Source organism: Pangasianodon hypophthalmus, chromosome 11 (genome assembly GCF_027358585.1).
Source record: "Pangasianodon hypophthalmus isolate fPanHyp1 chromosome 11, fPanHyp1.pri, whole genome shotgun sequence".
NCBI lineage: Eukaryota > Metazoa > Chordata > Actinopteri > Siluriformes > Pangasiidae > Pangasianodon > Pangasianodon hypophthalmus.
In genome coordinates, this window is record NC_069720.1 from 20,704,141 (window position 1) to 20,728,633 (window position 24,493).

The 24,493-nt window shown below is 37.4% G+C and overlaps 1 protein-coding gene across 1 annotated transcript in view; it reads right to left on the minus strand.

The window, feature by feature from the left end:
* wdr18 (WD repeat domain 18) overlaps positions 1 to 24,493 on the minus strand; it is a 69,521-nt gene that overhangs the window by 32,455 nt on the left and 12,573 nt on the right. The window contains exon 4 of the mRNA XM_026922371.3: positions 13,403 to 13,544. Coding sequence (XP_026778172.1) covers positions 13,403 to 13,544 — 142 coding nt within the window. The remainder of the gene's footprint in view (positions 1 to 13,402; positions 13,545 to 24,493) is intronic.

Genomic DNA, 24,493 nt, shown 5'->3' on the forward strand with positions numbered 1-24,493 from the left:
TTATAAAATTATCACCCCACCCTAGGCTTTCTTTGTATTTCAGTTGGAAAATGTGGGATGATGAATTAAACAAACAAGCTAAATATGGAGAAAATAAACCCTCCCACAGAGAAGAGATGAAAGGAAAGACCCTGCTTCTATCACCTTGGAAGACTAAGAGCAATGAGCCATCTGACGCTGAAGACAATAAATATCAGTCTGCTCTGCATCGCACATTTCTGTTCCAACCTGTTCCCTAAATTAATGACTCGACAGATCTAATTATTTAGAGACGATAATACTTTTGCCAAGAACTTTGATGGTCGGTCATTGTGCCCTGAGCCAATATAATATAGGCTTAGAAGAAGTGCTGAGGAGGAGGTTTTAAAAGTCCACAGTAGAAATGGGGCTTATCTCATAGAGAGGTAGGTTAAGGCCATTCATCCTCCTATAATCCAACTTACCGACTACCTTTTCAAATCCAACAGACAGCTCACAAAGTTAAAAGAAATCCAACATACACACACATATATATCACCTTTACCGGGTAAAGATTAATATGCAGAAATGGCCATGCTGGAATTACTAGATGCCCCTTCCTGTCTGATTTTTAATCAGACCACAGCTCTTACTGACATGGTAGAAGTCTGGATCCTTGTCAATAGAGCTGCACCATTCTGAACGTGTTCTTCGGACACTAACTATAAGATAGTAGAGTGTTCTAGCGTTCCCTCTTTGGCTTACCCTCCACAATTCAGAGTGATGGATGGGCCATCATAAAGGAGACAAACCGACCATAAAATAAAGCCGGGATTGGACTAATAATTGGACGAGATCAGTGTGACGACCCTGTCGTAAAACAAAAAGTGCTGAAGTCGAGTGGAAAAAGAACCTGTGTGTCTTTTGCCCTCTGAAAGACACACACTATCTTTATGTAGAAAGCTTAGAGGAATCAGGATTCAACAGGATTCAATAGTGAAAACATTTAGGTCATTTCTAATGCTGCTGCACTGATAATGGTCTAGTGAGCCAAAATCTCTCAGCACTTTACTGTCCTATTTAAATAAAGCTTTTTTTCTCTGTATTTTTTCACAAGGTGTTTGCTCTGACTAATACAAGATGAAATCTCCAACACAATAATTGTTGATTAATTAAAATAATATCGGAAGACATGACAAGACTGTATATATTTATCAGATTTCATTTCTGGATCTGTAGCCATGGTGTATTTTCCATATTTTACACTGTCTTGAATTTATGATACATGCTGGCTGGTCTCTCCACTGGGAACTGTTGAGAATGTTTTGGAAGATATAACTTAAATTATATTTCAATTTCATTTGTCCATGTAAGTACGTAATGTTCTTTAACATTAAACCTCATCTTTATCCCTATTTAGATGAGACTCATTTTACATTGGGGGCGGTGGGCTAATGTAATTATTTCCATCCGAATCCACCATCTGAGTTTTTTTTTTTTTTTTTAAAAACAGACTGTTATGTAATTTTTGACCAGAGAAATAGTCTCATGGAATATACAGTACTGTGCAAAAGTCTTAGGCACATGCAAAGAAATGCTATAGAGCAAAGATGCCTTCAAAAATAATGAAACTAAATGTTTCTACATTTAAAAAATACTATAAAGAGCAGTAAACAGTAATAAATGAAACAGTCAATATTTGGTGTGATTTGGTGTGATTCACATTAAAAAAAAGAAAAAAAAAATAGTAGTCTCAGGTACAATGTGTGCAGTTTTATAAGGAAATGAGCTGTAAGTGTTTCTGAGCATCTTGCAGAAGCAGCCACAGTTCTTCTGGAGACTTTGACTGTCACACTTGCTTCTTATTTTTGCAGCAAAACCAAGCAGCCTTCATTATATATATTTATATATATATATATATATATATATTTTTTTTTTGTTTGAAAAGTGTCTCTTATGTAATATGCTGCTTTCTTTACTGACATACAAACATTGTTCTGTAACATTTAATTTTGTGCTGGAAAACTAATGTTTGGAAATCTAAACAGTTTTTGTACTGAATCAATAATGTAGAAGTCAGAAAATAAAAATCTATAACAAAGTCTGTACTAAAAAAAAAATAGGGTGCCTAACACTTTTGCACAGTACTGTACTTTTATCTCACCCAAGCTGACATGTGATTCAGCACAACCTGCAAGCATGCATTATTTTCATATAACAGCACAGTCTGGAGTGTGTTATTTGCTTTATACCACAGTGATTTGCAAACGATTGCGATGTTTAATTTATTAATGAATGGCACATGGTGCATTTTAATGGTTTATAGTTAGAATTGATGTTGCGGAACATCCGAGAGACAAGTAATAAATTAAATAATAAATTATAATAAATTAAACATTGTAATCGTTTGCCAGTGATTACAACACTTAATTTATTAACGAGCGACACTTTGCACATTTTAAAGGTTTATAGTTAGACTTAACGTCGTGGAACATCTGAGACACAAGTTAGTTCCTGTTCTCACTTATGTTATAGCCACAATAAACAGTCATTCCCTCACCAGCCTCTCCTTCCCCTCTTCTCTCTGTCTTTCTCTCGCAAAAAAATGCAGCCTGTCGTTTTACTGAGAAACCGGAAAGCATAAGCTCCTCTATCCTGAAGATTTCCCTGTGCTGGGAAACTCTGCTAAACACACTGACTGTTACAAAGCACTTACAACCGAGACGCCTGCGATAAACGTTAAATAAATGTCTTCTAACAAAAAATGTCACCACATCAATGATTATAAGAATTACCTTGTTAAACATCAACGCATTTTAAAATCCGCTTATTATTAGTCTTAGATTATGTGGAGCGTCCACCGTGCAAGTCCCTGTATATGAGCTGTTACTATAGCAACAATAACGTATTAGAACGAGCGCATTAATATTGTTCCTACTAATATTGAACCTATTGTTCATGTTACAGCCAGAACCTCTGTCCGAGCCGTGCTGCTATACAAAACTAATGCGCAACTCCTTCAACTGATTCAACTCCTCTGTGGTATAGTGGTTATAATAAATATATAAAAAAAAAATCAGTATGCATTAAAATGAAGTGTAAGCACATGGAATTTTCCGTGAGATAACCATGCGTACATCATAAAGACACTCCAATCTCAGTGATTTATACAGAGATCATTTATCTTATCCCTTGCAAATTGATCATAATTTCTACAGATGTCCTCCGGCAGCATTACTTAATAGACATATATCTGGATATCAGTACTATTAAACGGTTTATATTGTGGAAGTTGACTGTACCAAGTGAATTTTTACCTTCATTTCAGCATAGGCGATAAACTCTCCCTATATTCACATGCTGCTTAAAACCACAGACTTCTATATCTATATCAAGCAAGAGATTCATTTGAATAACTCATTGTGATTGGCCCACGACTGAAATTTAAATACAAGACAAGCCAGTGCCTCACACCAAGGATTCTTTTAAATAACTTACTGTCATTGGCCTGTCCTGGCCAATAAACCTACAGCACAAAGAATACACAGGCTACATCTCAAACTGCATATTATTCTTCTAAGTGGAGATGATTTACCAGGGTAAGAGAACTTGACTCACCGGATTGGTAGAAAAAGGCACAATAATTTATTTTAAAAAATATAGGCATGATTTTCAAAGTAAAAAAAATCACTTGTTGAACACGCAGTGTTTCATGAACACTGAGGAACAGCACAAAAAATGAAAATTATTAAAAAAAATGGAAATATCATACGATCATAAATCAAAAAGAAGGTTAGACAATTACCATAATATTAAAATATAATATCGGCACATTCATAAAAGGAACAGGACTCAACGTGATGGATGGGAATAGGTCTGCTGCCTCTAGTCAGGTTCTGTTCGACAGTAAAGGTAATGCAGGAAACCTATTTATTCCCCATTCATTAGGTCCTCCAGTGGTTTGACTCATGTGACCTCTGGCTCGGATGTAACAAACTACATCAGACAGAATCGTTCATCTACAGCGACAAACACACATCCACCACAGCTGACGACACCGAATACCAGACAGCCGGCTGATAACAAATGTGCAGCAGCCAGGAGAAATTAAACCCAAAAATGATTGAGCTGATTGATGTAAATATCTGGCAACGACAATCTGAGTGGTTGGGACAAACAGAGGAAGGCTTTCTTTGGAGAACATTGAGGCTTGGCACAAAAATATGCTATTGAAATAAATTACTGGTGCTTATAATATTTATAGTGACTCACCATATGTAATATAATGTAATAAATGCGTAATAATGTGTAATACATTATGTAATAAATACATAAACATTATGTAAGCACATCACAGCGCAAACAGTTGGTTCATTCCATGTCAATTCAGCTAGGGTTGTTTCGGCATGTCTCAGATTTTGTTCGTTCTGTTTGTATTTGTTGCTTGACAACATGGCAATACTTTAAACACTTTTCACACAGCTTTGCTAGCACAAATGCCTAAATTTATTCAGTAATTTTGTTAATATCTTGAATTCTATTGGTTGTTCAGACCTTAGATTTCGACAAAAAGTCAGTAAAATACAGTAATTCAAAAAAAAACTATGACAGCGTCTGTCTTTAAAAGTGGGGTCTATAACCCACTAGTATCACTCACGTTAGGAAATTTATTATTATTTTTTTGCCATTTTCAGGATCCCGTTAGGGGATGAAAAATGGCCTTCTGTGCTATATTCTGAGCATTTATACAGATAGAAAACAAGTTTGTCTTTATGTCTGCCAAATTTCACGTGGGTGGAAATAATGTTTATGGAGATATTAAATCCTAAACATGGCTTCCCAGATAAGACGTGTTTAATTAGAATATATTATAGTTTTCAGGGGACTGAAAAAAATGTGATGTTAGAATTCAGCCAAATTTCAAACAACAAAAAAAAATAATAACAATAATAGTAGTAATAATAATAATAATAATGAACAAAATGAGAAATGCAGCAACAACCCTATATGAATTGACATGGACTGATCCAGTAGTTACAGCTGTACTTCACATCACAGGTTTAGATTAATGTTATATTAATGGTGGACAATCTACATTTAACTTAGCCACCAATGCCTCATATTTATGTCCTTCCTTCTACACAATTTCTGTCTGACAGACAGAATGGGTGACAAAGTAAAAAACAAAAAATAAAGCAACATAAGTCTATTAGTGAAGTGTTCGGCCACTATAAGCCACCAGAAAAGCTTCAATGTGACTTGGCATCGATTTTACAAGTGTCTGGATCTCTCTTGATGGGATGAACACCTAAAGGATATTCACACAATTGGTGTTTTCATGACGGTGGGAGAGAGCACTGGCGTCTAACACGTCAGTCCAGAATCTTCCATTTTGGACATCTGGGCTGAGAGATATCCCATCAGGATAGAAAAGTTTCACTATAGGATAGAGGTGGTCAGTCAGAATTAATTTGTATTCATTTGCAGGGATTCTTCTGTCTAAAGAGACCCGTAGAACTGCACCATGCTGGCATAATGTTCCCAAAGCATAACTGAACCACCTTTTTTTTCCTCTTTGTCACTCCTTGGCAGGTTAAAAAAAAAAAAAAATGGAGGATTTACACAAATCAAGTACTAGTATTGAGTGGAGTCATTTATTCTCATACATAAGCATTCTTTCAAAATCTCAAGAACAAGTGAATATTATAATGCAAGAAGAGCAAAGTCTAAAACTGTAAAAGCGTAAAGTGTAAAGCAACTAAAATCATCATCGTGGTTAAAAAAATTGCAGAGATGGTCCATGTAAGATTTATAACCAGCGAAAAAAAGGAATAGCAATGAATGGGGCAGGTGCCTCTAGTCGCTCACCAATCATGAGCAATCAGGCATCTCAGCGTGAAGACAAAGCCGCTTTGACAACGTACGCACACTCTGAATTCCATCTCACCTCTCCAAATCAGAGAGAAACACGAGAGTATGGGGCCGTCTGAAGCCCTGCTGCGTGCGCAAGAACACAAGGAAGACCGAGCTAAACCAAACCAGCATAATCATCTGAGAAGGAAGACCAAGCTAAAGTCAAAGCAGCAGAATCATCTGTGACTAGATCTAGAAAAATGTAGCTTCTTCATAACGTACATGATTGCAATAATTATGTATAGATCATGGGTTCTCTCCCAATTAGTAGAAATTACAGACTTACTCTTTTAGAAATCCGCAGTGCATTACTGTGAACGCATACTCCTAAATCTCAAATACGAATAAAGTTAGTTTTGTATTTATACAATCAGAACATCTGGCAGATTTTCAAAAAAGCTCTCATGGGACATTCTGGGAGACATTTATTATTTGGGCTTGTCGTGTTACTGTAGATATGATTGATCGTGGTTTGTTACAGTCACGCACATTTGAAGAAATAAACTGCTCTGTATGCTGTATAAATAAAACTGACAAATACATGTGTCATTTATCTATAAATGTCATTTATCTAATTTTTTTTTATGAAAAAATATATATTTTGACTGAAGAAATAACGCAGTTACTGACTGGGTTACAGGTTTTCAGTGTCTCTCAAAAAAGAAGGCAGTTCTGATCTATATGGATATAAATTTCATAATTTGTTCTTGGGATAATGTAGGCTGTAGTGATGTACAGATGAGCAGGTCTACACTTTTCCTAGGGTGGAGAAATCGCTAGGTGCCTGGGACAAGCAGATTCCAGGCTATTAGCATTTCATTCATTCATTCATTCATTCATTCATTCATTCACTCACAGCTGCCTAGAAGACAAGCTCAGGAGCAGCAGATGATATAATTGTAACCAGCATTTTTTTTTCCTAAACTTAACTCATCCAACAACCAGAGAAATAAAACTCTACCCCATATTGACTTTTGCACGTGATGAAAGAGCACCACAGCTCAAATGTTCGCCAAAGACTTTCTGCCTTTTTGTCCATCGCAGGGATTCGAATATTCGTTTATTTTCCATTTATTCATGTGTATTATCGTCTTGTCACACTTTTGAGTTAATATTAGTTGCCACTTTTTAGCCTAGGCAATCTCCATGGAAATAGGCAAGTACACTGAAGCTTTAACTTATTAATCTATTATCTTTATTTCACACAATGAAATGGTGCCTATAGGGGTATAATTTAAGCCGTTATTACACTTAAGAGCAGTTTGATTCTGTTTTATCAAATCAAAAATGCTGCCAATTTATCAGGCCAAAATCTAAATGTCGTTTTAAGGACATAGGGATATAAAGTAGGAGGAAGGGGATTTTAGATGTGATGACAAACTACTCTTAAACTCAATTATTTTCACTGCAGTGTAATGCGTCTTTCACACATGCACTTTTAGAAAGAAACGTTCGAAACTTTTTTAATATGCTCCGTGTTCTCCTCACTACTCTGTGAAAGTGTAGGTGTAACAGCTTGTGCCGTATGGTTCTGTAGTGCGGTGATGTTTCTGCCATATACAAGCCATCTCATTTATCCAGCTGTACTTTGCGACGAGCAAAAGGATGTATTCTGTGGTCCTCAATCCCCAAAGACTGCATTCCTCTGGCCTTTAACAAACCTGATTACACCTTTCCTGTCATTTCTGCTCATCTGGGCTCTCTGTGAACATCACCAATGATCCAGGTGAAAAATCCAGAGGGCTCTTGGTGACGACTGAGAACAATCGCTACCTCAAAAAAACACCTATGTGTCTCTGTACAACACGTACTTGCCCAGATAACACGAAGACTATGAGACTTTCGAGGTTAGAAAACTCATTCCTGTACGCTCTCAAAATCAGTCATGGTTAACAGGCTTGATTACTTCGCCTAATCCTCTCACAGCAATGTTGTCACGAAGTCCAAACAATCTGTGTCACACCACGAGGTCACACATGTCCAGAATGCACAAGTGGCAGAACAGCACCAGCTGCATCAGTTTATAATTTATAGGAATCTATTTCCAGCCTGTCAATTAGTAATAATACTATTTCTGCTGTACATATAAATGAAGACATACAGAACATTTAGGGGATATACCAAAAATTTAACAGAAATTCTTTAATCAATCTATTCTTTGACATCACACCATCACATTTCCCTCTCAAATCATTCGACACAAAATGTTATTATCTGACTTTTACATAGACGTGTGTGTGTGTATAACTTATACAAGGCAAAATCATACTTAGCGTAAACTTTAATACTGTAATTTTTTTCTACAATTATGCACAGTAACACTTTCCTGTCACTGATATTTCCCCTGATTTCTGCTATCTTCATGAAGAAATGATTTACACAGTGAGGCTGAATCCTAAATGGCTTTCTATTCACTCTATATGCTCACTACATAGGGCATAACATAATAGCATTGTGGAACCTAATTAGATAACCAAATTTCCAATAGAAAACCATGAGATTCTGCAAAGAATAGAGTAACTGGGATAATTCCTTTAGGAAGTAAACTCACTTTATAAAAAAAAAAAAAAAAAAAAAAAAAAAAAAAAAAGCTTCATTCAATTTTTATATTTAATCAGAAATTTGATACATAATTTAAAAATAAATATATAAATGCCACAGATTACTTACAGTGCCCATGTATTCATTGCAGAAGACTTGAATTGAGTTGTAATTTCAGCCAAAAGTGGCTGTACCAAGTACTGATCCAGAGGGGTAAATACTTGTGCAACCAAATAAACATCTGCTTTTTTGTGGAATTAACCTTTCTGCCACTCCAGAAAATATTTTGCACCTACTGTGTAAATCAAATGGTAAAAATCCCAATTCGTTTCAGTTCCAGTCTTTTATCAAAAGGGGGTGAATATTTACGCAAGGCACTGTATGTATTCATATAACCTTTTGCACATCAAGTGATAGAGTCATTCAGCCAAAGAGCTCTTTAAGAGGCTTGTGTTAGAGGAAACAGCAGAACATGGGATCTTCAGTGATATGTTCTAAAAGCCTGAAGTGGATATACTAGGAAGGAAAAAAAAAAAAAAAAAACACACACACAGGCTAAAATAGGTATCAAAAAATCAACATGAATTTAAAAATAAAATTTATTATCAATTTGTGGCACTGCAAACAGAAATAAAAATTTTTAAAAAGTGTCTAGTGATTCCTACCACTACTGATGATCACTTGCTATAAAAATCACCTACAGAACAAAGCCAGGAATTAATTAAACAGGTGCTGAATTTTTTTTTTTTTTTAAATCACCACCTGATCTGTACAATTAAACTGTATTGATAATCTGATGCGTTCGTGCATTTGGGTGGATGCGAGTCAGCAGCAGGAGAACTGATTGCACACATTTGCTATTTAATAATTTAAGCCCCCTACTGCCTTTCAATCTTGCCATGTTAATAACGCACGAGCGTGAGTGCAGTGATACTGAATATTGTTACAGCTGCGATTCAGCATTAGGCATGAGGCTGCAGGGTGAGGGCTATAGGTAATCACAGCTGTGCCATTACTCAGCATAACAGCCTGATTGTGATTGCGATATTGCTTTTATACAACAGTTCTATAAACACAAAATTAATATGGAGTAAGTGACATTTCGGACACAATATGGCCAAATGCTCTGTTTATTTTTACTCCACTAGCAGAAATAGATCCCGAAGAAGCCCCACTTTATAGCCCGTCGGCTAGCTGGCTAGCTGGCACACATTGATTTGTACATTCCTGTTAATGGTGCTTCCGGTAAATTTTATTCTTTTCTTCCCTTTCATCTTCAAATGTCGAGCTTTCATATTTTCTCAAAAGTTATATTCCTGAAATGTATCGTTTGCCATGTCCGCTGATGTCATCACTAACCCTACTGTAGTAACGGTTTCGACCTAGGAAGTGGAATTTTATGTGGTGAACACAGACGAGTGGCATGATACACACAGTGAAACGTTGCAGTGTGGTTTATAGAAATATAAACACTCTTGGAACACTGCTCGACCAATCAAATTAGTGGACTGGAACTAACAGTTATATAAAAATATCATTACGACACTTCTACTGAAAATCATTAAAATGAGATGCTAATTGGGGGAAATTTACATTTAATCTTATAAATCCAGGTCTATCTTTCTCTACTTTAACCTTAAGTATTTCATCGGCTGTCTCCTCGATATCGCTATAGTCAAGAGTGTCACAATCTGTATAGTAGCTTTCAAAGAGAAACAGAAAAAACACATGATCCTGTTGGGTTAATTTTGCTTCTCGCCATAGCAGCAGCCCATAAAACGTGATTAAACAAACTAAGCTATGTGGTAGTTTGCATTCGCAGTACTGACTTCATTGACCTTTTATGAACTTCGATATAATGCATTTACTGCACAAAATAATGTTATTTGACACCTACATAATAATCTGTGTTGTGTTATGTGTGTTATGTTTACCACCTGTGAATAAGCATTTGGAACAGTGATAAAATATTTCAGGGGGTTTCAGACTCAAAACGCCTCCACCTATAGTCATGAGTCAACAGTTACAGGCAATCTGACACATCTGAACACAAGTGTAGCTTATGGAAAAGGCTACACCACACAATGTATAATTCCCTTAAAAGCCGAACATCAAAACTGATCCAAGTGTGACAGATACTGTTTTTCCCCATGTCTTGTTTCGCAGGAGGATAAGAGGCTTAGCAAAGCCTTCAGACCAAACGTGACAGCACGCCACCACCCTCAGTCAATCACAGCAGTCTCTGGCCCTCCCACTTGGACATTTAATCTATATAGTATTGATCTTATTCTAAGTGACAAACAAAAACTCAACCACCCAGGAGAAACAGCTTCAGCGCAGACCATAAATAGCTGGACAGTGACATATTTTTATTGTTATGACTCTGTACTCCAAGTCATTGGATTTAGAATGAAACAATGAATACATTTAATGGCATATGTTTAGCTGTAATTCAGAGGTATGTACGGGTGTAGTTACAGACTGCACTGCAATTTATGAGCATAGAAATTGTGACATACAGAAGCAGAAGTACAGACACCTTGACTTTAACATTTACAGGTTTCACAATAAAGAACTGAAGAAAAATGGAGAACAGCTGCATGGTAAATGCAACTGAATGGATTACTGGTGATCCAATTTCATTTACTCAAGAGCATCAACTGCCAGGTCACATTCATTACATGACAAGGATGATTTTACAGAGCTTAACAAAAAAAAAAAAAAAAAAAAAAAAGCTGGAGGAAGAGGATGCTTATGCTCTTGTTGAAAATTAACCTACTGAACTGCTTAAAAAGCAGAGAGGCTTGTAAATGCCTGGCGAGCTCTCGTTAAAGTCACCAACCACTGTGTGCAAACAAAATAAAATGGCAAAGACCCACTAGAGCACAATTACACTGATGCTTCTTATGGCACACACACGTCAGAAAAGTAATTCTGTAATTTAGTCTCTTTTAAACCTGTAATTACTATACTGCAAGTTCAAAATCATTACCATATTTAACTGTGGATTAATAGGATTAAAGGTAGTGGGTGTGCACGTCTTTAAACATGTTTATAAATATTTAGGCCCCTTGAGCAGTTGACACTACAATGATACTACGAGCTGAATACAGAGGGGGACACATGACTACACAAATCAGTCATCACTACACATGCCAAATTGTTAACGACTCCTGCTGAAGAACTTACAGAAGGTATGATGAACACAGAGCCATCTATAAACGAGATGCAGTGTTCGGCTTAAAGAAGGGATCACGACAGTGGAAGCTACATTATTTCTGTGTGCGTTCAAGTTACTACTTGAAAATTAAACATTCCAATGACCCAAGATTTAATTTTGGGGTACAGTCACTAAAGGATATTAACTATTATTACTACTGTGAGTACAGTATAATAACCATGGCATCATTAGGGAAAATGTTTCCCAATAAAATGTTTCCGTTTCCTGAATACCCACCGACAAAAGCTTACTCATATGGGGCAGATGAGCACACATTAAGAAAATACATTTCATAATACTTTTTCCAAACTCACACTCATTGTACAACATACAATCCACTTTAATAGGAACACCTGTTCACCTGCTCATTCATACAATTATCCAATCAACCAATTATATGGCAGCAGCGTAAAGTGTAAAATCATGCAGATACAGGTCTAGAGCTTCAGAATGGGGGAAAAAATTATCTTGGTCATGGCATGGAAGTTGGCATCAGACAGGCGGGTTTGAGTATTTCAGAAACTGCTGATCTCCTGGGACTTTCATACACAATAGGATGGAGTCTCTAGAACGGTGCCAAAACCAAAAAACATTCAGTATGTGACAGTTCTGCTGGCAGAAAAGGGTTGCTGATGAGAGAGGTTCAGAGGAGAATGGCCAGACTGGCTTGAACTAACAGGGAGGCTACAGTAACTCCATTCTTTATAACCATTGTGAGCAGAAAAGCATCTCAGAACACACGACACACCAAACCTTGAGGAGAAAGGGCTGGAATACCAGACAGCTGCAGTACTGTGCAAAAGTCTTAGGCACTCTATTTTTTTAGTACAAACTTTGTTATAGATTTTTATTTTATGACTTCTACATTATTGATTCAGTACAAAAACTTTTTAGATTTCCAAACAAAACCAAAAGTTTCCAGCACAAAATTAAACGTTACAGAACGATGTTTGTATGTCAGTAAAGAAAGCAGAATATTACATAAGAGACACTTTTCAAACAAAAAAAAAAAAAACAATGAAAGCTGCTGGATTTTGCTGCAAAAATACGAAGCAAATGTGACAGTCAAAGTCTCCAGAAGAACTGTGGCTGCTTCTGCAAGATGCTCAGTAAAACTTACGGCTCATTTCCTTATAAAACTGCACACACTGTACCTGAGACTACTATTTTTTATTTTTTTTTTAAGTGAAGGATTGTCACACCAAATATTGACTTCGTTTCATTTATTAATGTTTATTGCTCTTTATAGGATTTTTTTTACGTAGAAACATAAAAAATGTTTTTTGAAGGCATCTTTGCTCTACAGGATTTCTTTGCATGTGCCTAAGACTTTTGCACAGTACTGTACATCGGGTTGCACTCCTGCCAAGAACAGGAATCTGAGCCTACAATGGGCAGAGGCTCACCAAAACAGGACAGTTGAAAAGCGGAGAAAGAGCAGGTGAGGTTTTTCTGATCTAGTGAATGAGCAGGTATACGGATGTTCCTAATAAAGTAGTTGGTCAGTGTATATAGATTTAGGGAAGGGAACATCAGAAGGGAACATCTAAAACTTTGAACAAAAATAAATAAATAAATATATATATCTCACATGCAGAAAGGGAGATGCAAACTTTTAAACTGTTGAGATTTTGCCACTATGCCCACAATATCCTTCTATACGCTATTTAACCACTTTTGTTATTTGTGATAACTTATTTTATTTATTATAATAATTGTGATTTATAATCATGGTCAAATGGTTATTATTCGGTGTATAAATATGCTTACCTTAACAGTCTGGTCTAAAGACGCAGTGGCCACTCTTGCCTGAGGTCCCATCAGCCCACAGTGTATGTCTGTGATGGGGAGAGAGTGACGTGATAACACATGCCGAGGCTCTGGCGTGTGAGATGAGTCCAACTGTACGACACTGCAACACAGAGGCACCTACAGTTTAATCACAATATCACCATTTCTAATCAAATGAGAAAAAAAAAAAACTACACGATGTACACAACATTGCTTCACAATAAAAATTAAAAAAAAATCCAGTGAGTCACAGTTCTGAAGATAGAAACATCCTAATGATGAGAGAGGTCAAATGAGAATGGCCAGACTGGTTCGAGCTTACAGAAAGGCTACAGTAACGAAGATAACCACTCTGTACAATTGTGGTGAGCAGAAAGGCATCTCAGAATGCACAGTACATCAAACCTTGAGGAGGATGGCCTACAGGAGTAGAAGACCACATTGGGTTCCACTTCTGTAAGCCAAGAACAGGAAGCTGAGGCCGCAGTGGGCACAGGCTCACCAAAACTGGACAGTTGAAGACTGGAAAAACGTAGCCTGGTCTGATGAAGCTTGATTTCTGCTGAGGCACACAGATGGTAGGGTCAGAATTTGGCACCAACAGCATGAATCCATGGACCCAACCTGCCTTGTGTCAACAGTCCAGGCTGGTGTAGGTGGGGTAATGGTGTGGGGAAAGTCTTCTTGGCACACTTTGGTTAATATCAATCAATCATCACTTGAATACCACCGTCTATCTGAGATTGGTGCTGACCATGTACATCCCTTCATGGCCACAATTTATCCATCTTCTAATGGCTACTTCCAGCATGATAATGCACCATCTCACAAAGCAAAAGACGTCTCAAACTGGATTCATGAACATGACAATGAGTTCAGTGTTCTTCAGTGGCCTTCCCAGTCACTGGATCTGAATCCATTAGAACACCTTCGGGATGTGCTAAAACAGGAGATTCGCAGCATGAAAGTGCACCTAAAAATCTGCAGGAATTATGTGATTCAATCATGTCAACATGGCCCAGAATCTCAAACGAATGTTTCCAACATCTTGTGGAATCCATGCCACGAAGAATTGAGACTGTTTTGAGAGCCTAGGAGGTCCTACCTAGTATAGTGTTCCTAATAAAGTGCCCCATGACTGTAGATTAGAACATGATTGGCTGGCAGATAGAACCTTATAAAACCAAGTGTATCTGTGAATTGTAAATAGACCATTACATCAAAAACTCAAAGAAAAATTATTTCCCTTAGCACTGGCTATGGACATAAATCCATGCAGTTATATAAAAACTAGCCGTTATCAAAACCCTAATTTAAAATCCCGACCTCAACCCTTGTCAGCCGTCTAACTATAGGCCAATATCAAAGTTCCCATTTATCTCCAAGATCCTAGAAAAGGTTGTAGCACAGCATTTATGCTCATACTTGCATAGGAATAGCACTCATGAAATGTATCAGTCAGGATTCAGGATTCACAGTACTGAGACAGCGCTGGTTAAAGTGGTAAATGACCTACTGGCCTCCAATCAGGGTTGTGTCTCCTTGCTTGTGTTGCTTGACCTTAGTGGAGCTTTTGACACCCTAGATCATAATATTCTTCTAAATAGACTAGAAAATGTTGTTGCAGTTAAGGGAGTGGCCCTCCCCTGGCTCAGGTCTTATTTAACTGATGTTATCAGTTTGTAGATGTAAATGGTGAGTTCTAAAGTCTGGTGTTCCACAAGGCTCTTTTCTAGGCCCACTGCTCTTTTCTCTATATATGCTACCTCTGGGAGCATATATAATTTAAGTATTCTAAGTATTCATAAACATGGTATTAGCTTCCACTCTTATGCTGAAGACACACAGTTATGTTTCAGCACAGCCAGATGAGAGACAGCAGTTTAGTAAAGTTGAGGAATGTGTAAAGGACATTAGACAGTGAATGCTGAGTAATTTCCTCCTACTTAACTCTGACAAGACAGAAGTACTTCTGCTAGGACCACAGACAGCTAAAAGCAAGCTTTCTCATTACACAGTAACTCTGCATGGTCGTTCAGTTGCATCGTGCACAGCAGTAAAAGACCTTGGTGTGATTATTGACTTCAGTCTCTCATTTGAAGCTCATGTAGATAATATTACTAGGATATCCTTCTTTCATCTCAGAAATATTACTAAGATAAGAATTATAATGTCACTATATGATGCAGGGAAAACTAGCTCATGCTTTTGTTATCTCTAGATTGGATTATTGTAATGCCTTGCTGTCTGGATGTTTCAGTAGGTGCATAAACACGCTCCTGTTAGTCCAGAATGCAGCAGTTCTTTCTTGAACCAGAACGTATGACCACACAATCCCCATCTTATCCACAATGCATTGACTCCCAGTAAAATTTTGCATTGATTATAAAATACTATTATTGACTTATAAAGCATTGAATAATCTTGTGCCACAGTACCTAAGTGAATTTTTGATCTTTTATAATTAAGACAGACTCAGTTTTTAAGTCTAGGCTGAAAACCTATTTGTTTCATCAAGTGTTTTGGGAAACTGGGACGTTTACTCAGGTTTGTCGACAGTGGAGAGGCTGGCCGCTTTATGTCCCAGGGCGCCCTCATGTCTGTGTTACCTTCCGGCTCTCCTTTTTCATTATGCTGCCATAGCTCATCTTGCCGGAGTCCCTGCTTACACTCTGTGCACAATGTACATTAAACCATTACAGGATAAAAGCACACCTAATAATCTGTGTTCTCTCTTCCCCCACCCCTCTCTGTAGTATACAGTTATAGAAGGGAAATTATTTACAATCGCACTATCCAGTGTCATCTAGATGAGGATGGGCTCCCTTCTGAATCTGGTTCCTCTCAAGGTTTCTTCCTCTTGTCACATCAGAAAGCTTTTCCTTGCCACTGTCACCTCTGGCTTGTTCATTAGAGATCAATTTAAAATAAATTTTTATATCTGAACTTCTGTAAAGATTCCTCGTGACATTATCCATTGTTAAAAGCGTTATACAAATAGAAACTAATTGAATGAGGTTTATGTGGTTAACCTAATACTAAGGACACAATATATTTATATGCGATATGTAATATACAATATATGCTGCTGCAATGAATTTTTAAAAACAGTTCAGCTACATCCTGATAGCTGTCACTTAAATAAATGCTCTGAGAGAAAAATGTGTCACTGTGATTGATCTATGCCCTGTAATCAATAACTAATCATTTCAATCAGGAAACTTCAAGGAGGCGGATCTCCCTGCCCATCAAATATTATTAGTATTTATTTATTTATTTATTTTTTAACAAGGGTAGGCTATGCTTCTTAGCTTGCTTGGGTATGAGATAAGCCTGTGATTATGGAGGAGTTAATGATACATGTAATGGAAGCAATAGCTGACCTTCAACCAAAGGTTCCAGGCTAGAAGGATGAACAGAGCGAAAATTGGTCTGTTTTTTTTAAATCCAGAGAGAGACAAAGGACTGATGCTCAGCTTAGTTTGTTACTTAGATACCTCTTATTCCCGGTGGTTTCTGGTGTGATGAGTTATCCTACCAAAAATTAGTGCAAAATTTAATATCCTCCCACAGTATAACATTAAAACATGCATAATGTAGTCAGTTAGACAAAATAAACACTCAGAGGTCCGCCGGTGTATGTCTATGAGCAGGGTTTAGATGGACGCAACTTAGATGACTGTGGCTGCAGGCACAGGAAAGTGTCTTGATCTGTAATCAGGCATGTAACTGCTTGCTTGGAACAAAACCCTGCACCCAGATCAGCACGTTCTGGACCACAATGCTACATGATCACACAATTGCCCTGTCAGCGTGCATGTGTTTTTTTTTTTGAGGAGGGCTTTTGGAGACAGGTTTAGATAAAGGATGTAGGACTGAAGGGAGCGAACAAACTTAGTTAACAGACTTGTCTAACTTTAGTTACTGAGTCTGGTGGAAAAGATCCTCACTATCAATTACAAGTTCATTAACAAACATATGATCTATAATAATATTATGCTACATTACATTACATTATAATAAAGTGCACACTTTTACACACCCTTACTTTGAAATGATCATTAATTTAGTTTAGGTTTTACAGGTGGTTCTTTATATTTATGTTTACATCATTACACTTATTCTAAGTATGAAAAGGATCCAAAGGTGTATATTACAATTTAGACCTGCTTCTAAGAATTGTTTTCAGGTCGCATGTTGTTTGCATTGGATTTTTGAGAAGTTCTCCAGCAGATCTTTTAGTTTTATATATGTATATATATTTATACATTTCAATGTGTTCTGTGCCTGGATCTATGGGTCTCTGGGATGTCTTTAGGTCTTGCCATTACTGTTTTCCATACCCTTTTGATTTTTCAAAGAAAATGGCTTGAGAATTGGATCACATTTGAATTTTTTTGCCTTAAATAAGATGGACTAAAGTAAATATGGGTTCTAATTCATTAGACACCATAATGAGGCACATTCCCATAAATTAACAAGAGCATACATCAAAAGGGGTGCAAACTTTTTTCAGCTTGCTAATAAAGACAACTACTGACAACACAATTGCCATAATATTTAATTTTCAATAAGTACAGTCTGCAGAAACATTGGCAGCCTTGGGAAAGATGGACAAAAAGCTTGCGTTTGTGGCAAAATAGCTTAATACCCTGCTGAATATATAAGAGAACTCTAACCTTTAACTGAAGTAAATTTATTCCAAGAAATGACAATAATCCCTTATGGGAATTTTTTTTGTTTTGTTTTGTTCTTTCACAAAATCACATGGTCACAATTATTGGCACCCCTGCATTTAGTACTTGGTGCACCTGCCCTTTACCAACATAAAAGCACCAAGTCTCCTATAATGAGACTGGAGCATACAGAGCAAGGAAACTGAGACTCCTCAGTGCATGATCTCTCCATGTCCTCCAGGGCACTAGGTCATCTCTTCTATTTGATAGGTTTTTCCTAAAAATTAATTTACTTCAATTAAAATGCTAGCTTTCTATTACATTTCGGTGTACAATTAAGCTACTTAACCACAAAAAACATTGTTCCATACATTTACCAGGGGGACCAATAATTTTGCAGCTGACTGCACTGTACTCTCTGGGAAATGACAGCATTGATAAATTATTGTTCCTACTGATATCACTCACAGAAAGGCATAGTGTTACAATACCAATATTATCTAGTTGGATTGCCCAGTCCATTAAATGTTCATTCACTCTTCTTCATTAAGCACTTTAATCTGGTCAGGGTCACAAAGTGGGAGTACACCCCAGATGGGACACTGGCCCATTCCATCACAGGGCTCCACACACACAATCACACACAATCGGCAGTTTAGCGTCACCAATCCACCTACCAGCATGTTTTTGGGAGGTGGGAGGAAACTGGAGAACCCAGAGGAAACCCATGCCAACACAAGACGAATGTTTGAAACTCCACACAGATAGTAACCATGGTTTGCAAACCACTGTGCTCATAAAATAATACTGTTCTTCTTTGGTTGTTGTTGTAATTGAAGCATTATATAACAGTGTAAGTCAATGGCTGAGAGTGATGTTACAGTGACTGAATGTGTAATTTGGGGGGAAAAAGTCACAAACTAGTTTTTGTATGGCATGTTAGATTGTAGAATCTCCTTATTTCTTCAAAAAAAAAAAAAAAAAAAAGAGATACAGAGAGGCAGAAAAACCTACGGAAAAAATGTGGTTAGGTATAGTGAAGCTTCTTTAGTACAGCCTGAAGCAACCTGTGCCTCAGTACTCAAGGTCACATTTCGTCTACTTGGAAATAACCTTCCCTAGCAACATTTCCCTATCTCTCCTGCACCTGCATTTACCCAGAATAATTTCACTTACTGAGGTCATCTTCAAGGTACAGGCTTAAGGCTTAAATCCCCACAAACAAATTCATATAATTTAGTTAGATTTTCTGGTTGGTTTTGAATTGAATATGGTTTAATTCACTGTGACATCCTTTATACTGAAATATAATTTAAATATACATTTTAGCACAAATGATGTGTTTTATCCCATTTCTTTTTGGATAATGGAGGTTGTTAACCAAAGATTCTGTTATTCAGCTCAATTCTGAACTAGACATACGTATTTACACATTGCAGTTTTTGCATTTGTGTATATTTTGTTTATATGTCTCAAGACAAACTGCAAAGGATGTGTGTGTGTGTGTGTGTGTGTGTGTACAAGGTGTGTATCTGTACTGGATATCAGAGATCCAAGTTAACATATCACATTTAATCTATCCTTCATCTATTTTGTTTCAGTCCGAGCTCAAGATCCAGCGACAGCAGAGAGCGCAACGGAGGGGAGGGGAAAAAAAAGAAAAAAGGAACACATGCCAAAGAAAGACAAACAAAAATCAAGAGCAAAAGAACATACTTGAGAGGCAGGGTGAGAGCAAGAGGGAGACAGAGGAAAACAGAGGAACAGACAGCGGGACAGATGAAAAGAGAAAGAATTTTGAGCCCAGTTCTGTCAACCCTGCCTCAACTGGCAGAACCTCTGGCAAAGCCAACCTGTCTGCTGAAACAGCTGTCACAAACATCAACCCTGGGCCTGGCTTGGGAACTTGAGCAGCATAGCAAACTGTTAATCCCCAGAATTCCACAGACGCTCATTATCTCCAGGTTGACAGCATTTTGGGGGGCATTTTCCCTCCTGAGATAAGAGTTGTTACATATGGAGGGTGTTTTGGCAAATATGAAGGCAACATCATATGAATTATCAGCAAATGCAATCCCATAATTCTGTTCACCAGCCGAGTTCCATGAAAGTACATAGTATGAAAGCACATAGAAAGTACACATAGTATACAACACGGTGGACCAAACCGTTCTGCCTACTGAGGCATAAATTTACAAATCTTTAAAAATTCAAAAAAATTGTTTTATAGAAACTATTTTGGTAGCACTTTAGAGTAAGACCTTAAAATCATCATTAATTGCTCGATTATTAAAAAAAAACGAACAATGGCTTTTTACACTGGACAGGTTGCTTATTTGAGTAACAAAAGAAATATGTTATAATCTAAGAGCACAGACATAGGCTTCTATCCTGATTAGAATGTAATGCAGTAGTGAAGATGTACACGGCAGTAGCAGTGCTGCGAATATTGCACCACATGATGCTGTGCGCATAGCTGTTTTCAGGCACAACACTGTTAAGACAGTTTTAAAGGACACATAATACAGCCCACCTGATTTCTCTTGAAATATATGCATTGGCTTCCTGCTTAGACTAAATGCAGAAAGAATATTTAACATAATTCTGCTCCAAGTTTGCATTCATGTTAAAAACAGAAGAAATTACATATCACAGATAGATCTTAAGGTCGACAAAGAGATTGGTCTAGATATTGTTTTGCATACATCAAATGTTCTCTTCTGTGATGAGTTTGCAGGTAAGGTTTCTTTCTGATGACTCTTCCATGCAGATCATTTTTATGCAAGCAACACTGCACAGTAGAATGGCGCACCACCACTTCTGTGTCAGCTAAATCTTCCTGCAGGTCCTTATTGTCATATGGGGTTTTGTTTTGCCTTTCTGCCTAGGAAACAGGCCATACAGGCAGTTCTATTAGAAAGTTTTCTTGGTCTTCCAGATCTTTCCACAGTTCCCCCTATCTTCCATTTCTTGATGACATTTTGGACAGGGAAAATCTCAAGCTACAAGTGCTTTGATATCTTTTTATAGCCTTCCTCTGCTTTGTAGGCATCAATTAGCTTTATTTTCTGAACTTCAGTCAGTTGCTTAGAGGAGCCCATGTTTATTGAGCGTTAGCGCAAGGAAGGTTAGAAGAGTCAGAGAATTGTTATTCCAAATATCTGCCTAATGAATCCTAATGAGTCAATTAAGGTCTAACGAGTTAATTGAGTTTGGAGGCTTTACAAGTAGAAGGCTGTCCAAACATTTGCACATGGCACAATTACTTATTTTTTTCTATTTTGTACATTTATCAAATATAAAGTAAATGTGCATCTTTTTTTAAAAAAACTTTCTTAGCTGTAGTTTTTCTAAGAAGCAACAGATTCACTAAATTGCTGCTGATACTCCCATTACTCTCAGAAAAGAACAATATGGCAATTTGTTACAATTTAAAAAAAAAAAAAAAAAAAAAAAAAAAACTTATGTCCTTACATTGCCCAGCCCTGTAAATTACTGATACCTCATAAATATTCAGTGAACATCAGCCCTTTGATCAGTTTCACAAATTGTCCTGTACCTGTAGCTATTTGTACCACGTCTGGTAAGAAAGCATGAAAGCTGTTATCAAACCCCGGTGTGATTCAGGAAAAAAAAAAACAAAAAAAAAAAAACTCCGCTCCACCTGAAAACAGTGGTTAGGTTTGATATAAGTGAATTTGGCTGCGGAATGCACCATATGTGAATCAATCCTGGGTACTGACTCAGGAGAGCAAGTATGAAAATGGCCTTTGTGTCTATGTGGGAAAAGAGGTAGGGGCATGACTAAGCTTTAAACATAATCAGAGCTTCAAACGTGTCCAAGAGGATACTGACTCCAGTATCTGTATCAATACTCAAAAGGTCAGTTTTTATCAATGCGACAAACAATTAAATTAGTGACAAAGGCCCTTATTCGTCAAAGCTGCGTATGAACAAATGCACAGGGAAAGAGGTAAGACAGAATCGATCTCTGATTCATGAACCTGTCGTACTTTTCAACTAATTTACGTGAAACACAATACAAGTTATGCAGGTGCTGCAACAGTGAGCCAATTAATAGGAAAGCATTCAGCAGGGTACAGTTATCCGAGATCAAAGGTCCGATCAGCAATTTCTGAAATCAAACCAGCCTGTCTGACACCATGCCACGGTCACTGAGATCATATTTTTCCCCCCATTCTAATGTTTGATGTGAATATTAACAAACTAAAGCTCTTGACCTGCATTTGCATGAATTTTTGCATTGCGCTGCATATTTTTTTTAAATTCCTGTAGTCTCTCCTGATTCAAGATAAAGAGAAAGCTACTTTTCCAGAGGAGTGCATGTGGGCTACACCTCATGTAATATAAGTGCTATTTGATGACAAACATTCTATTTTAGTGTGCATCCTGTTGAATGTATTGTTCAATGCACAAACATAACGAACTGAGAGCCTCGTATCAAACAATAACATACACTGTATCGTTAAAGTCCTAGTAATTATATAATAACTTCCGAAAAAATTTATCAACTGAAGAACTAATGAGTCGAAACAGATCCACATCTGAGCATTTTGACTCATATTTCCAAATTACAATCCCCATTACTTCCATTTAAATCTGACATTCTTGCATGCGCAATTGTCATGATCAACTTTGCTATTTTATAATTACTGCTTATACCACGCTACGTACTTCACTAATGAAATGCATTTATTATTTAACAGCCAATTAAGCTTTTTTTTCCAGCTTGTTTAAGTGTTACACTCAAATCGACATTCATTTTGACAAAGCGTGAATTTGATAGTTCAGACATGCCAAAGATGTAAAATGTTGGTGTAATTTGAGCATGCTCATTTTAGGATCAAGATTCTTCACTGCAGTCCCAATCCTTCACGGGCAAGAGGGTAATTATACAGTGCCAGCAGTCTTTGTGCTTTAAATTCTCCTCATACTCCTCATCGCCTAATTCTTCATGCTACATTGCACTCAACATTGTCACTTAACAGGAAAGGACACGGACATCAGGAAAGCCAAGAGGATGCATTCAGATTTCTCAGAGAACCACATCAGCGCATGACTGAGACCACAAATCAAAACTTCTAAACAAAGCTTTATAACATAAAGCTTTTTTAAACTCACCATGTGTAATATTAAAACAGCTCAACTGCAAAGGGTGGGTGAAAAAAAAATGCATTTTATATGGTCACTACTGAGTGCTTGACTTCAGGCGTTGTTGAAAAAATAATTTTTGGAAGGGGTGAACTAGAGGGTATTGCCGAGAGTTCAAAAATACTGTTTGAATTTTTAAGGCAAGAACATCTTGAGACATTTGAGACATTTGGCTTCTGGAAACTTGAGTGGTTGGCTATGGAGAAAGATAAAAACAAAAATACACAAAATGAGAGATAATAAATGATTTATTTTCCACATGGAAGAGCTGAGCACCTTCTGTCTTCCTACATCCGTCACTGCCCAACATCCATTCCGAAGAGATGGCAAGGCATACTATCACCGGCTAAAAAACAAATATGATGCAAGTGCTTTTTCAGCCTTCACTGCAAGTTAACACCCTGAAATACCACTTGGTTTTCCCTCTACAGTCTTCAGTATGTGGAAACTCCTGCTTGACTTTCTTCCAAGCTTCCATTAGAGCTGAGCACTATGATTTCCAGTATGAGTCATCTCCTGAACCGCTGGCATCCATCAAAATAAGAGTGGATCCAGGCTGGTCCGGCAATACACACTATGAGGCTCCACGTTGCTGCTCTGTTGCGTTAATGACCACTGTTTATTAGAAACCAAGTTATGCCATTGCCACCAAGGTCCAAGTACCAGGACTTGGACCTTTAATTGCAGATAACTAACATAGTACTTGTCAGACTATGCATCAACTCCTATAGCAGGCACCCTATAGTGACTTTTTGCCAATGGAGCAAACAAAATACACTATATTAGAAATTTTGTTAGAATAGGAGAATGTTTTCCCTTAGTCTGTATTAATGCATTTAACTAGCAAACTGTAGTTCACAATACATAATTATGTTATTAACCATTACTTTTGAGCAATACACGGGAATTAAAGTAAGGGACTGGTCAGTATATTGGAGATTTTACTTGCACGGTGGGCTAGCTAATAAATTTATGATTTCTCCACCCCTGAGGCACTATTCCTCTCATGGTTCGATTACTGCAACTCTCTGCTGGATGGCCTTACCACTTGCATTATTAAACCCATTGCGTGTTCAGTCATCCAAAATGTGCACGTTTCACCCCACTTTACCTCACTCCTCCGACTCCACAGAGCTGCTCACATCAAGTCCTTGATGCGGGTAACCAATGTGATCCAGCCTGATCACTAGGGTATGTGGGTGAAGAATGTCTGGTGAAACTA